At 31.0% G+C, this 15453-nt stretch overlaps 3 protein-coding genes across 3 annotated transcripts; 2 read left to right on the top strand and 1 right to left on the bottom strand.

Annotated features, from left to right (window-relative positions):
- Window positions 1–582: 582 nt before the first annotated feature.
- Window positions 583–4536, top strand: LOC100817863 (single-stranded DNA-binding protein WHY2, mitochondrial). The gene is made up of 8 exons (XM_003554680.5): window positions 583–741; window positions 971–1074; window positions 1175–1272; window positions 1375–1467; window positions 1676–1770; window positions 1877–1944; window positions 2051–2139; window positions 4225–4536. Exons 1-8 carry the CDS (start codon window positions 698–700, stop codon window positions 4339–4341), a joined length of 708 nt encoding a protein of 235 aa, XP_003554728.1. The 5' UTR covers window positions 583–697; the 3' UTR covers window positions 4342–4536.
- Window positions 4537–7472: 2936 nt separating this feature from the next.
- On the top strand, window positions 7473–7959 carry LOC100788802 (uncharacterized). The gene is made up of 2 exons (XM_003553719.5): window positions 7473–7654; window positions 7736–7959. The coding sequence occupies exons 1-2, from the start codon at window positions 7512–7514 to the stop codon at window positions 7944–7946; spliced, it is 354 nt and encodes a 117-aa protein (XP_003553767.2). The 5' UTR covers window positions 7473–7511; the 3' UTR covers window positions 7947–7959.
- A 1558-nt stretch (window positions 7960–9517) lies between these two features.
- Window positions 9518–13486, bottom strand: LOC100789333 (uncharacterized). The gene is made up of 7 exons (XM_006604801.4): window positions 12613–13486; window positions 12351–12437; window positions 11999–12244; window positions 11057–11227; window positions 10856–10909; window positions 10320–10466; window positions 9518–10195 (listed from the first exon to the last, which is right to left on the bottom strand). Exons 1-7 carry the CDS (start codon window positions 12835–12837, stop codon window positions 9818–9820), a joined length of 1308 nt encoding a protein of 435 aa, XP_006604864.1. The 5' UTR covers window positions 12838–13486; the 3' UTR covers window positions 9518–9817.
- Window positions 13487–15453: the final 1967 nt, after the last annotated feature.

Raw genomic sequence — 15453 nt, forward strand, 5'->3', positions numbered from 1 at the left:
GAAATGGGAAAAAGAAAAAAGGCTTAATTACAAAATTAATCCTTTTATTTTGTCTATTTTACCAAATCGATCCCTTATTTTTTTAATTTACTATTTGAGTCACTCTATATAAAATAAAAATAAACTTATATAAATGTACATATTTTAATTGATGAAAAATGAAATTTAATCTTATATATTATATTATAAAAGATAACATATAATATTATAAAAATATAATAAATTAAAAAAATAAAGTTTAAGTTTTAAATTATTTTCATATAAAACTTATATTAATACTATATTTTGTACTAAATAATTAAATAGTTGTGTGAATGTAATAGTAAAAAAATATTATTCACTTTAAGGATCATGATTTTAGTCGATTAATGTTTAATTTTTTTAGCCGTCATATGAAAATAAATTTTTAAATATAATAGCTTTAAATAATAAATTAAAAAATAAGAATACAGATTTTAAAATAAGTCAAAATAAGAAGTGTGAAAATCATGGCCATTGAACAATGAGGTTGGGCTGGGCCAGGTGTGATCACGTTTTTTTCTTTTTATCAAAAGAAAATATTTAGATAACGGCGTCGTTTGGGGAAAGGCGAGAAGGGAGCATTTTCCATTTTGAATTGGGCAATAGAGCTGTGAGACATAAAACCCCATTTGGTGTGGTTAGACAGCACACAAGTGAAGAGAAAGAGCCTTCCAAAATGTTCAAGCTATCTCGCATGCTCCCTCTCACTTCCACTTCCAGGTATTTACTCGCCTTCTCTTTCTTTCAACCTTTTTTTCTTTCACTATCACTTCTTACTTTCTAATCGATTCATTATTCTTCGCAACCTTGTCCGAACAGAAAAGAAAAAGGTTATAAAAAAGGCATAGGCTTATTATATTGTTTTAACATGGAATCACGCTTATGCAAAATAAACATATGCTTTTGATGACATCACGAGATGCATTTAAATTTTGCAATTTTGAGACAGGCATAGGCTGTTGGAAGTGCTGTCCTCTAGGAAAGTTGAAGTCGGAGACCGTCTTAGCCATTCAGCTGGCATTTCTACTGCTACAAATAACTATGCTGCCAAAGGCATTGCTTTATACAAGTGTTTATATTTTTGCTACCTGTTTTTGGCTGACATTGAACTAGGCATTAGCTTTACTTCTGTTTTCCTGCCATTAACTTGCAGGATATGCTTCCGATCGAATATTTGCTCCTTATACTGTTTACAAGGGCAAAGCTGCATTCTCGTTGATCCCTTGTCTTCCAACTTTCACTAAGTTGAATGTAAGATTGAGGTTTTCTTTTAATAAATTTATTCAATCTGACTTTTTGTGTGTCTGTGTGTTGTATTAACCAAACATCATATTTATCAATTCCCCTTGTCAGTCTGGGACTGTTGTAGTTGATCGACGTGGTTCAATCATGATGACTTTCATGCATTCTATTGGAGAGCGCAAATATGACTGGGAGAAAAGACAAGTAATTGTTTTTGCTATTCCATTTGCATGGTTAAAGTTGTCTGGGTTGTGACAGGTCCCCCTTCCCTCGTTTTTGCAATAGAGAATGCATTGTCAAGTTGACCTAATATCTTGTTTCTGATGTTCTATTTAGTAATTCAAGGAGGAAACATACATAGAATCTTTTGACGTCCCTTTATCTTCCTCTTAGAGTAATTACCCTTTTGTAGAGATTTGCTCTCTCAGCAACTGAAGTTGGTTCTTTGATAACAATGGGCGCTCAAGATTCCTGTGATTTCTTTCATGACCCTTCAATGTTATCAAGGTTGTTTTCATGGCTCTTGGATTAACCTATTAGTTAGAAATTATTTTTATATTTATACCACTTCAAAGATGATTAGTGATGGTTTAGTAAGCACCTTATGTTGCAGTAATGCTGGTCAAGTAAGGAAGAGCTTATCAATTAAGCCTCATGCAAATGGCTACTTTGTGTCTTTGAGTAAGATTTTTTTTTTTTGTTAAGTTTTTCTCCTTTTGTGCTGCTTACTATATATTGCACAGTGCACCCCACTCTCTCTCTCTGATTATTGCTCCTTCTTTGACAGCTGTTGTCAACAACCTGTTAAACACCAATGACTACTTCAGTGTTCCTGTCACAACTGCTGAGTTTGCTGTAATGAAGACAGCTTGCAGTGTATGCCTTTTATCTGCTTAGTTTCTCATAAGTTTGCGTTAATTATATTATAGCTTCCACTAGTTATGGACTGATGAGTTTCTGCTTGCAATACTTATGAAATAAGAATGGAGAGGGTTATCTGTTATCTTGCCAACAATTTTCTTTCGAGCGCTGAAGTGATAAACCGATAAAGAAAATAATTATCCTGTCTTTCTGCATGCCTATTATTCCATTAATCTTTAATCAACATAGTTCTTGTCTTGAAACATTGGTTAATACATTACAAAAATGCCTGTGGTCCTTTAAATTTATCAGCTTTCTGATCCAGAATTCAGAATTTCAGACTGACTGGTGGGTTTCTCTTGACATTTTTATTAGCATTCTTGAACTTTTTTTGCACATGTGACCATGTTGGCAACCACCCACTTTTGTTTTTAGGTGAGGGTTGAAATATAGTTGAATATATGTTATTTTGTTCACTGCAAAAAACTGTCATAGTGTTGATTTCATTCATAATTTACTGTAGATAAGTAAAACTTAAAATAAGTATATATAAAACTGTTCTAGTCATTAAACTGGTGAAGGTATTCTTGGTTGAACCAAACATATACACTCCCACATGCACACCATATTCTATGGCCTGCAAGAAAAGAAAAACCCAGTATGAGAGGTTAAATAATGATCATCCTACAAATACGACATGACAAAACATTAAAGCAAAAAGAGGCTGAAAGGGTAACTATTGTGTTGCTTGATGCTTCGAAGTCTCACATTGGACACTCAGTCAAACATACAACATATATTAAAGCTAAGAGGAGGTTTTATTTGCAAGTTCCTCATAGGATAATGAGTACACCATACATGAAAAGTAAGAGGGAGGCAAGTCATATCATGCCTTGCTTATATGTTAGCCTTTGTATTTTGAAACTGGTTCATCATTTGGCTTTTGTTTTTTTTTGGTCAGCGGTTCATTATTTTGCTTAAATAAACCTGGTTGAATATTATTAACTTTTTGAAAGGTTCAAACCACTTCACCACCAGTTCTTTGCTTGGCCAGTTTTTTTTTTTAAATTCATTTCTCAAAATAGCTGTTTGTATTAGGCAGCTAGGAGCATTCATGCTAAGTTTCTTTATTTGTGGGGCTAGGATTAGACATGGCAAGAAAACCCGTACCCGTGGGTATCCGTCCGAATCCGTTCCGACTTTGACGGGTAATACTTGAGTTGACTGGGTATGAGTTCGGGTTTGGGTTTTACCCGATAACCAAAAGTCGGGTACGGGTACGGGTATGAGATTACTACATCTGTTCTGACCCCGAACTAGGACTCGTCCCGTCACTTAATTTTTATAATTTTTGCATAATTTAATCAAAAGACCTAGAATTTTTATTACTAGTTAATTTTATTTTAGAATTTTTATATAATTTAACATCTTTTTCTTAACGATTTTTGTAGACACATGTGCTATAATAAATTTATTGATATATAAGTAGTTAAAACTAAATGTTTAACAATCAATTTATTTTTTCTAAAATCAAATTTTTAATATTTTCTTTACAAAAAAAATTATTTTTCTAATTTGAATCGGGTATGGGATGGGGTCGGGGATACCCGATCCCAACGGATACGGGGATGGAATAATAAATTTTAACACGTCAGGTACGGATATGAGGACTTGTTGGGGAGTCGTAATCGGGGATTGGGGAGACAATACCTGTCCCCGTCCCATCCCATTGCCATGTCTAGCTAGGATCCAGTTCTTACTTCTGAGTCCCCGCTTGTTTCTTGAGTGGTTTTGGATCCAGTTATACATATATGACCCCTAGTCCTTCTTAGATGATTGGTTTTATTCATTTTTTTTAATTCTATTGATAGTAGTTAGTTACTTTCAGTTTTCTCTCGTTTCCTTCTTTCTAATATTTTGTGGTTATGGCACAGGCATCCAAACAGGTTGTAGAAAGCCACAGTAGCTGATTCAATGAAACTTTAACTACATTTTCATCTCTACATTTATTCTAACAGTTCTCGCCCCCCACAAACTGTTTAGTATTATTTTGCACCTTGTTAAGAGCTTTGTCAATTATTAATTTGTCTTTTGATGCAGTTTGCACTGCCACACATTATGGGTTGGGACCAGATAACTAATCAACAATCCAGAGGCATAGATGATCTTCAAGTAAAGGGTGACTCTAAAGTTTCAGACTTGGAATGGGAAAAATGAATTGCTAGGAATATCCGAATATGAAATGGATCCTTTTTTGTTTCGCAATTCCATTTGGTATATTGCCAATTTGAAGACAAGGATTTGCTGGGGGAAGATGTAAATTACAATCTTTAAGAAAGGGATCTGAAGTTGTATAACTTGTTAAACCAGTTAGTTGTTTGAAAAATTATCAAATGACAAATGTTTTATTTAGATAGATAAAATTAATTAAATAGAAAAGTATATTAATGTTTGAATGAATAGAAAAATAAATAACATAATTTTAGTATTAATTTAAAAATTAAATTAAATTCTAATATATTATAGTGATTTTTTATCTTAAAAACTAAAAAGAGAAAAAAATTATTTCTTTCTCAAGAAGAAAATAACCAGAATCATATGATTTTGTCCCTTTTTGATATATATCCTAGAGAAGAGAATTATGTCATTTTTATCTTAAAAACAAAATGGTGATTTATTTTTAGTGTATGCACCTGGGTGCATGTAAATTTTACAATAAAATGACAAATGAAGCCCCATTGAGATCCAACTCATGACCCTTCATTTATAAAGCAAATGCACTACCACTATGTTATGAAGGTTATTTGATGAAACCTGGTGAACTATTCCTAAAGAACTATTATACTCTTACATCCTTTTATTTTGTCTTTATAGGTCAGAGATACGATAAAAAATTAAGTTAAAATATATTTGTGGTCTATAATAAATATTTAAATTTTATGTTTGTTTCCTAATAATGTTTTTTTTAAACGATAAAATTTAGCAATGATTTCTTGGATCAGTAATAACAAATTATCACAAGAACTCATGGAAATGCACGTTTGTGCATGTGCGTGCATGTAAATTTTATGAATAAGTGATTAAAATATCATTTTAAATGTGTTGTTGATTATATGCACTTAATATGGTACCTGTTTTTCTTACTTTTATTCTTGAAGTTCCTAAAAGAGACAAATGTGAAGAGCCCTTTAAATTTGGGATACAGAATCCTTAATTACTTCTTTGTCCAAAGCTAAATCATCATGTTGAATACTTTGCTACAGAGGTTGTTTGATGAAACTTAGTGAACGATTCCTAAAGAACCTAAAGAACTAGTACACTCTTAAGTCTTTCTATTTTATCTTCAAAGGTCATAAATCCGATATAAAAATTAGGTTAAAATATATTTTTGATTTCTAATAAATATCTAAATCTTGTATTTGCTTTCTAATAATTTTTTTTTTTGTTTTTGCTCTTTGATAAAACAACAATTTTGATTTTGGTGTTTGACACTTTTTTGAGAACAAAAATCAAAATTGTTGTTTTATCATAAATAAACACAAAATTCATGTATTTATTAAATATCGAAAATATATTTTAGTCCAAAAATTATATAAACAAAGTGAAATGACCTCATTAGATAAATGTTCATTAGTCATTACTACGAGTTTATTATAGAAATTTTGGATAAAAAATGTATATAAAATGAAATTAAGCCTAATAACTTCTTATTTTAATATTTATATAATAAAAGGTAAATACACATCGATTTATTGGTTAGTTTGGTAGTACATAATAATTCTCTTCTAATTTCTCTAGTACCTATCTTTTTATTTTTTACAAAATTTTATCTTTCAATTAACTATTAAAAAAACTCAAAAAAATTCATTCATTATTAGTCTTCCCAGTTCCTTCTTGCTGGTGCAACTTCAAGTTAAGTTGAATCTATACCCACACTCGTTTATGCCTTTAGATTGATGACTATGGACTATTGAGGGTGACAAGTGCAATCAATAGTAGTATTCTCATTTCATTTCCATGATTTGGAATTTGGTTTACCAAGTGTATTATATACAAGATTTTATTGTAAAAACAATAAAGAGATAGAGACTAGACCCTTTTAATTTGTTATTCTAGAATGTAAATTCATTCAAGAAATACACATGCATGACATTTTACAATTGTTTCTCCACTTTCATATAAATATTACATCCCCATTATTACTTTGAGAAAGAAAAAATCATAACTGAATATTGTCATCTAATTTCAAATATTATCTCCTCTTGAGTTAAAGACTTTACTAACAAGTGACTTACCCTTTATCATAATTTTAATTTTGCTTTAGTTTATCATAATTTTAATTTTGCTTTAGTTTAAAAATATGTTTGCTTAATAAAATAATATATTGTACGCCAAGAGTCTAACTGAGTTTGTGGACATGATGAACATGAGACAGGCATAAGCTTTTTTTTATAGGAATTATATATATTTTTAAAACTAAATTTAAGTGCTAATTTTTTATGACGGAAAACATCTAGACCATTAAAATGTTAAAGGTTTAAGATGCTTAGCTTTTTTAAGGAAATATCAACTAAATAATTTATAAAATCTTAACAGAATATCAGAACTTAATTTCAAATATTACCATCTTTTTTGTTAAAGATTTTCCCAACCTGGATTTATAGTTTACAGTTTAACAAGTTAAAACAGAATATTACAATTTAATTTTAAATCTATATTTTATCTTTCAAATTCAAATTCTTATTTTCTTCTTTTCTAAAGAGGTTGGTTTATCTTTTCAAACTTTTTCAATCTCTATCTTTTTTTAATTCATGTATAATTTGTATTTTTTACTTTATTATATAAATATTTATTCTTATAATTTATTTATTTATTTTTATTCATTTTAATTGATCAATGTGAATATTTTTTTAATTTTTATGATAATTAATTATAAATAATAAAATTTAGATATTAAAGCTGGCCTAAAATACTAGTTGACCAAAAAAGGATAAATGGTTCACTCAAGAAAGAATTGTAACGAAAATAAAAAGAAGAAAGCAAATTCAAAAAAGAACAACATTGGACTTGAAACCCATCTAAAGATTTAAACCGATGTCTCAAAGATATAAGAAAAATTAAGGAGAAATATTTGAAACATTATCTTCAATTTAAAACAGAATAATTCATTTTGTTTTTAGGGGGTTTGTTATTTATAATTCAGTTAAATTTAAAGATATTATCAATCTATTTTGATTATTTTAATATTTATTTCATCTTCTAAGAATAAGATGTTATGGGTATTATGTTAGTATATAAAGTTAAGAAATAGAGGTTTGACATAAGCTCTTCACATATCTTTTCTTTAGCTGACCAAAGCTAAAGCTCTGTTCAACCTTTGGTATTACATGACGCCAAATAAACTTTATTTTCATCTATCTCCAGACCTAACTACAGTTTTCTTCCATTTAACTCCAGAGCTAACAATGTCGGTTGAAAGCAAACCTACAGAGCTAAGGTTATTAGAGTTGGGTGTTATTTCGTGGACAAAGTGAGCGATTAAATTTCTTCCAACGTGTTATTTATTCTTAATTTGCTCTATGTATAAATGTTGATTTTGTTTTGGTTATAGATGGGGAAGAGCTCCAGGACAGTACGAGTCACACACAGAGGCACAAGAGACATATTTTTTGTTGAGAGGGAGAGTGAAGTTTATCCCGAAAGACTCAACATATGACCCTATAGAATTTGGTGCTGGCGATCTTGTTACCATACCAAAAGGACTCACATGCACATGGGACATCTCTGTTGCAGTCGACGCACATTACAAGTTCCAGCCCTAATTAGTTCCTTTACTACTTACCACTCATTCAGATTATTGCTCTTTATTTCTTGCTTCTGATCGATCACAATATTATATTTATACTTCCCTCTTTAATTTCTATCCTTTTGTCTCCTAAGCTATCAAATAGAGTGTTCATATATCTTTATCCTTAATGTTATAATCAAAAGTTGCACCAATGGTTATATATACAGGTGTAATTGATTTGTTATATGCATGCTGGGGAAATAGGTGTTCAAAATTCTTCTTTTTTTTAAAAAAAAGTATATGCTTGTTCATGTTGCTTTGATTGGTCAGCTTAAGCTGTCAATTTAATTATTACGGCTTATATATCATGTTTATATATCAATTACGTCTCAAAATTTATGAAAGAAATCCATACAGCATACCGTGTTTATTTTGAGTCGACCCAGTTTTTGCATCTCTGATCGATGTGTTGGGTGAAACTGAAGAATAAATAACTTTTTTTTGTTGTTGTGCACTGTGTCACATGGAAAAATATTTTCGTTGTGTTAATTTTTTCACAAAGCACAATTTTTTTATCACAACGGAAATAAATTTCCAATCAAAATGCTTAACAAAAACTAGTTTTAGATTACTAATAATAAAAAAGATTATTGGTTCAATTGAAAAAGGTAATTTATATCACAATTATTTGATTATCGTAAAAAGGATAACTTGTATCGTCATTAAGGTAATTTATATCATTTTTTTAAAAACAACTTATATAATTAACCACACAATCAAAGTACACAACAAAAAGATATTTGTTATTTTTGATACAATTCGCATCTAAACGTATTTTCATTGTATATTGCAAAGTTATATCACAACAATAGCATATATTCCGTCAAGGGTAACTCTGTAAAAATAGTTTTTAGAAAATTTGGTGGTGAACTTAACAAAAGAATGTGAAAATAGCAAAGTCTATTTCCTCATATAGCTTGATCTAGGCCTGTTTCAACTTTGAGGGCAGGGTGGAGCCATGCCGTGCTGTAACTCATATTTTATGGACTCAAAAAGTCTAGCAACTTATATAGTTATTGGTAAATTTTGTTTTTAATTCTTGAAGATTTTGATATTTAAGATTTTGGTCTTTAAATTTATTGGTGACTGATCAACGCCGTTGATTTTTTTTTTTTGTCAAATGTTTTTATTCTTTTCCTTCAATTCGGTCGTTAAGTGATAATGTAACAAATTAATGATGTAATCTCCCATTGTTGTGGTACAACAAACAAAAGTATTGAAATAAAAAAAAATATATGATAAGAAAATGATGGTGAGAGAAAATGATGGAGAGATAGAGAGGATGGAAGGAGACCGGAGAGGGAGAGGATATATCCAAATGGCTGGTCCTTAGTTTATTTGTTACCACAATACATGAATTTTAGCAAATTTAGGAAAATTGATATGATTATGAATTTATGATAAATAAAGGGAGTGAAAAAAATTTAAACCTTTAAACTCAAGCATATAATCCTCAATTCAATTATTGCACTCCTTGTAACTATGGGATATTTAAGAAAGAAAAAATAAAAGTGAAGGAAAAAAAAAACAGAATTAAGCTTGACATTTACTAGATGAAAGTCATTCAATAATTGCTTAATTGCTTAATTATTGACTACAAGTCTAGAACGTGAACACATACATTTTCCTTCGATCCCTTCCAAAGGAAACAAAACAAAAAAGTGAAGGCAGAAACAAGAATGGAAATGGCTCTACAACAATAATTCTATAATTACGTACAAGCAAAGAATGCAACAACACGAAGATATTACTTGGACGTGAACTAACTCAAAACAATAGTGCTAGAACGAAAAGCTAGCCAGGTACGTCATGATGAAGATATTAAATATGATATGATATCATGCATTATGGGCACTGAGGATTGTTGCCTGGCCCACCATAGTAGAAATATGTGCCCCATTCGTTACTATAGGAGCTCTTGATGTCATAACAATTGGTGTTCTCAGCCAGTGTTAAGATATTGTGCACCGAGCTAAGACTATTGTCGGTGTCTACAATCTCAAGATTACGAAAATAGCTTGCCTTTCCAAAGCCATCATCAGCAAAGTGGCCCGAGCCCATTTGGGTGGACGTGTGTTGCCCATTGGCACGTGTGTTGACCACTTCGCCACCCCACTCCACCATGGTGGCGTGTGTGGCCAAGTGTGTGAATAACTCTTCTGGCCAATACCCTACCAATGTGCCATCACCAAAACTCATCCACCAATTCCCTACTTTTGGGTCCTAATTAATTAATATTGCAAAAGGAAGTGAGTATATAATTGATATATTGGATTTGCTAATTATTTGGAGAAAATTAAATCAAATGTTCTTTAAATTAATTTGCATGTGGAAGAAAAATATTAACCTTCCAAATGAGGATGGTGATGTCATATTGGTTGGATTCATAAGATGAGATGGGGGAAATGGCAGCTCCAATGGCTATCCTGCCATTTGTTTGCACAAAACCCGCACAAAGAAGGTTGTAGCATCCGGTTGCTTGATATGAGTCACTCTGCATCACCCAAAAACTAGACAAAATTTATAAATTTCCACTCAAGGGCAAACTATCCCAATAATTGTTTTCTGAGTAATAAATACATGGGTTTAATTTTGAAGTATATGTATTGCAAGTTTTTTTTTTTGTTTTTTTTAATTAAAACATCTAATAAGAATTCAGCCTATCGCTTTATCATATTTTAATGAATAGAACGACGGGACAAGAGAGTAAATTTTGATTGAACAATGTCCGTGGAAAAATATTTTACTCTGAAAAATGTAGATAAATGAAGATTCAATGTCTAGACATTAACACATTATTACGGGTTCTATATGCGAATTCATGTTTAAAGCTTGATTGATGTGAGTAAGAGGAGAATGAAGAAAAGAGAGATGAATGCTGACCGTCCAGTAAGTGAATAATCTGGGCCTGCTGTCACCATAAAGCTCCGGACTGACCTGACTAGTAGAACAATCAAAGATTTAGAGACCAACATTTCTTAATAATCCACCAAAAACCATATAAGAGATATATATATATATATATATGCACTATTTGGTAATTAAACTTAGCTTCTCCACATTGAATTTAGACAGAATATATACCTGCCATCCAGCTTCAATGCTGTTGAGATCTGAACCATCAAAGGAGCCAGAAAGAATCCAAATTTGAGAGAGACTGAACTCGTTGACTACTTGGATCGAAGGTTCCCACACATTTATTGTTGCCTTTGCACCGTACACCTCCTGTGATGATCCAGTGTATGCGATCGCATGCTACATAGTACATATACACACAGAATTATAAAAAAAATTGTAAACTTTTATTTATTATATAAAAAAACGTTACGAATTCAATTTTTTAAAATAAAAACTTGATATTTGCAGAATTAAATTACCAAACGAGACGATGTAAATGCTTAGTGGGCCTCGCCTCGGTCAAAATATTGACACGTATTTATAACAATGACATAAATTGCCAACGTCTTATTTATGATGAAATTCAAAAATAAAGAATCTAGCACTTCTTGGAGTTTCACTTTCACATTTAGAATAGTCAACTATACAATATTTTGCAATAACACTTTGAAATTCACAAAATGTTTGTCCATATAACATGCACTACGAATTTATTAATTTTAATATTTTTTAAGATAAATTCTAACTAATATCCTTAAAATATTGATTAAAAAAATAATTTTTTTATTCGGATGCATAAAATTAAATTATTCATAATTTTTTTATATTCTCTTATAATCTTTACAAATAAATATTTTTTAAAATTTTTTTAACTAATGTCGTAATCCCACACGACACAACTTAAAAAAAGTGGATTTGATATCCTTTAATGAAAATGACATTTACAGCTTCGGTATCTTGCTTAAATGATATCCTAAGGAAAATAAATTAATGATGCAATAAATGCGATACGGGGAGTCAATGTGATAGTAGTATAGAGCCATAAATAGAGAATTAATTAATAATGTAGAGTAAAGAATGGTAGCAGCGTTTAATTGTTTACTAGTAGTTGAAATGAAACGTACGAACCTCGTGCCCATTGCCGCTGACTACATCGGGGGCGTCACTCCGGCGACGAGTAAGAGGAAACCGTCGTTGTTTCTTTCCAAAGTCAAACAAAGACTTTGCTCTCAACACGTCATGCACCGTGCTCCGCCGTACCGGAATCGTTCCCTTTGGACACCGCGTTCCATTTTTATGCCACATTTGCCGTGCACTCCTAATTTCCATCCTCTTCACCTTCTTCATACCCCTTGGCATCTTCGTTGGTACTTTCTGTTATACATATATTAATCAAATTAGAAAGAAAAAAAATAGTAGTGAAGTTAATTAGGTTCATATATATCTTATGATTTGAATTATGAAGGAGGTGTACGCGTACCTGGATCTTGTGATCCTTTAAAAGGGGGTGATCTAAAGCTGGTTGTTTTCTTTTATGGACACAATCTATGAGATCACCATCTGGACTCTGAATGAAATAATAAGATTCAGCATCGTCAAGTACTTATCAATGAAAATATTCTAATGATGATTATTAGTATATAGAAAAAGAAAAAAAATGACATTTTTTGTATATATATATAGTCTATACTCATTAACATTTTCAACCATTGATACATACACATATTTAGCATATTAATTACCTCTATGGTGAGGACAGGGGGCTTGTTAATGTTGTCCAAGTGTCTCTGAATCCTTTGGAGTCTCAAGCTGCTGACTTTCCTGTACCTTGTGCAATTTAGGGCGCTGGGTTCAACCTCAACCGTTTGAAGAAGAAGGGTCAAGAAGAAACCAATAACAAGGAGAAGATGATGATGGTGATGACTAGGATGAGGAGTAGTAGAACAAGAACATCCAACAGTACCCATTATCTTTTTCTCTTTCAGTGTCAAGAAAGAAAATGGGTAAAGTGGAAAACCATTACTAGCAAAGAAAACACCACAAAGTAAATCTGACTTTCATGGGTTTTTCCATATACCACACCCAAATAGTAACGCAAACAAAGAAAAGAGAGTTGGAAAAAGACTTGTAATTAAGGGGGAGTAAACCTGATCTCTTTCTCTCTCTATCTTAATAGTATTAATGGTGAGGATGGGGTGGTGGGTGGGGTTAATTAAGGTGCTGCTCAGAGACGACCCTCTTGGACTTTCAGCATCAATATCATGATTGCTTGCATTTCATTCATCATGTATATTAATGGTGCATGATCATGGAGCTTCATCATCTATCTAAACATGCCGTATGTTTCAAACGTTGAAGCAAATTGAGGAGAGAGGAGAAAGTTGTGGTTGTGACCTGGCTGGCCTCAAATTCAAAACTTAATGAAAGCAAAAATAAAAACGCAGACCTACCCAACTGAAAACAATCCCCTTTTTATTGCATTTCTTCAATGTGCATCTGCCACCATACACTTTGCCATTAATATTTCCCTTGAAACCGTATATAATGCCTTCCCTCCTTTACTGCCCTATACCTTTGCTTTGGTTATCTTTTTTTTTCTCTGAAAAAAAAACTGACAAGTGGGCACTCAAATGGTGGAGAGCTGCATGTAATAAATGGATGTATGTCAATTCACAATATACGTTGAATTTATGAGAAAAAAATTGAGTTTAATTCTTACAAAATAAGAAACGAAATTCTTTTTTTAATTGTGACGAAGTATTGGATAAAGTATTAGTCTTATAGTTGTTTTAAAGGATAAAAGTCTTTAAAATATCTCAAAATCTCATAGGAAAGTCAAACTTTAGTTAATATGGCTGTCATAGCTAGCAACTTTTCTATATTATGGCAAAAAATTATGGCCAAATTATGTAAGCAAATGATCTGTGTAGCCATGCCTCTAATTAATTAACAAGAATTATATATTCACCTTTTGTATTTATTTTTTAATAGAAATAAAAATTAACCAGTGTGTGTATTGGTAAAATCTAATAGTAGTACTACCTAGTGTTGTTCAGCTCTTTGTTTTTCTGAGGTCGGATGGAAAATGAAAAAGAAAAAATATTTATTTTTGTTACTGTAGCATTTATAGAGTAATAATGTTTCGTTTTGGTTTTGTACATCCCCTTCTCATGTTCTTACAATAGCTTTTTTATTTTATATTTCTCTCCGTAACATCACTTATATTTTTCTCTGTTTTGTTCTTACTACTCTCTTAACTGAAAAAAATGTGGTGAAAAAAACTGAGGAATGCCTATATATTGCACCTCTCATGTCTATTTGTCACTTGAGTCAATAATTTTGATCTACTTGGGATTAAAATTATTTAAATAATAATGACAAAAAAGATATTAGAGTAATAATAAATACACTCGCAAAAATGAAATGGAAGTAGAATTTCTCTTTCATGATTCTCAAATAAGTGTCTACTAATAACAAAATTAATCATTATTTTATCTTTCTTTTTTCTTGTTGCAATCATTTTTTTAATATTAGACCCTGTTAAGGTACAGAAAGAAGCTAAATGAGAGATCCTACAGAGGACGAGTGAAAAAAATAAATATAAATTAAATCTCTTATAAAAAGAAATAGCAATCAAATGTCTCAGTACGCTCATTGGAAATGCAAAATTAGTTTCATAAAATGATAAATTACAGTTTGAATTTATATTAAAATAGAGTGTTCTGGGCTAGAGTTTGCTATTGATATCTTTGAGTTTTTGATTGAGTAGTTAACTTTACTTAACAAACAAAGTAACTTTATTAGGAGATATGGGAGATATAAGGTGGATTAAATGATTAAGAGAAAGAAAAAAAATAAATTTAATTTTTTTATTAAAAAATTAATAATTAATGACAAACATTTTGCTAATAAAAAAAGTAAATATAGGACGTGATTTAAGATATAAAAATAAATCTCCACTGGAATCTGTCTACGCTTTGGACTTTAACACATCGTAATCGAAGCATTTAGTCAACGTATTGGGGAGGCTTCTCTCTGGTTTTTATGAGAGATCCATTTGAACATGTGTTTTACAAACGCACGGCCATCCATATGACATGGAAACTAGTACAAATACGAAAATTAGTAGAGTATTTAAATCGGGTAAACTTCTAATCGCGAATCTCGAATTATTCTTTATTTAAGACAAAATTTTAGTTGTCAGTGCAGTGCGTATCATATACAAACTAGTATCATACTCCCTAAATTTGCAGCTATAGTAGTTAGACTTTGATAACAAGTTTTCTAATGTTTTATGACACTTATTAAAAAACATTAAATATATTATAAAGTGTTTCAATTAAAAAAGTGAATATATGAATATTTTATCTTTTTAATATAAGAAATACTTTTTAGTAAAAAAAATTACTACAGCTCAGGGCACGACCTTCGGTCTTCAATCATTAAATTGAAGTTTCAAAGACAGATAAGCAGCTTCCTGCTTTATCCATTGAGACATGAATACATTTTATGGAACACTATGATTATGAAATAATATGGGTTAAATGAAGTATTTTGTTTTAAAAAAGTGAAAAAAGAAAAAA

Source organism: Glycine max, chromosome 19 (assembly GCF_000004515.6).
Source record: "Glycine max cultivar Williams 82 chromosome 19, Glycine_max_v4.0, whole genome shotgun sequence".
Classification (NCBI taxonomy): domain Eukaryota; kingdom Viridiplantae; phylum Streptophyta; class Magnoliopsida; order Fabales; family Fabaceae; genus Glycine; species Glycine max.

What these genes read in the sequence shown, in the direction of transcription:
- LOC100817863 (XM_003554680.5), top strand. Translation starts at nt 698, where the DNA reads ATGTTCAAGCTATCTCGCATGCTCCCTCTCACTTCCACTTCCAG. An exon ending in AAATAACTATGCTGCCAAAG is followed by an intron (nt 1,075 to 1,174) that starts GCATTGCTTTAT and finishes ATTAACTTGCAG; the next exon opens with GATATGCTTCCGATCGAATA. An exon ending in ATGACTGGGAGAAAAGACAA is followed by an intron (nt 1,468 to 1,675) that starts GTAATTGTTTTT and finishes ACCCTTTTGTAG; the next exon opens with AGATTTGCTCTCTCAGCAAC.
- LOC100788802 (XM_003553719.5), top strand. Translation starts at nt 7,512, where the DNA reads ATGACGCCAAATAAACTTTATTTTCATCTATCTCCAGACCTAACTACA. An exon ending in GGTGTTATTTCGTGGACAAA is followed by an intron (nt 7,655 to 7,735) that starts GTGAGCGATTAA and finishes TTTTGGTTATAG; the next exon opens with ATGGGGAAGAGCTCCAGGAC.
- LOC100789333 (XM_006604801.4), bottom strand. Translation starts at nt 12,837, where the DNA reads ATGGGTACTGTTGGATGTTCTTGTTCTACTACTCCTCATCCTAGTCAT. An exon ending in TAAAGGATCACAAGATCCAG is followed by an intron (nt 12,245 to 12,350) that starts GTACGCGTACAC and finishes TATGTATAACAG; the next exon opens with AAAGTACCAACGAAGATGCC. An exon ending in GCATTGAAGCTGGATGGCAG is followed by an intron (nt 10,910 to 11,056) that starts GTATATATTCTG and finishes TCTACTAGTCAG; the next exon opens with GTCAGTCCGGAGCTTTATGG.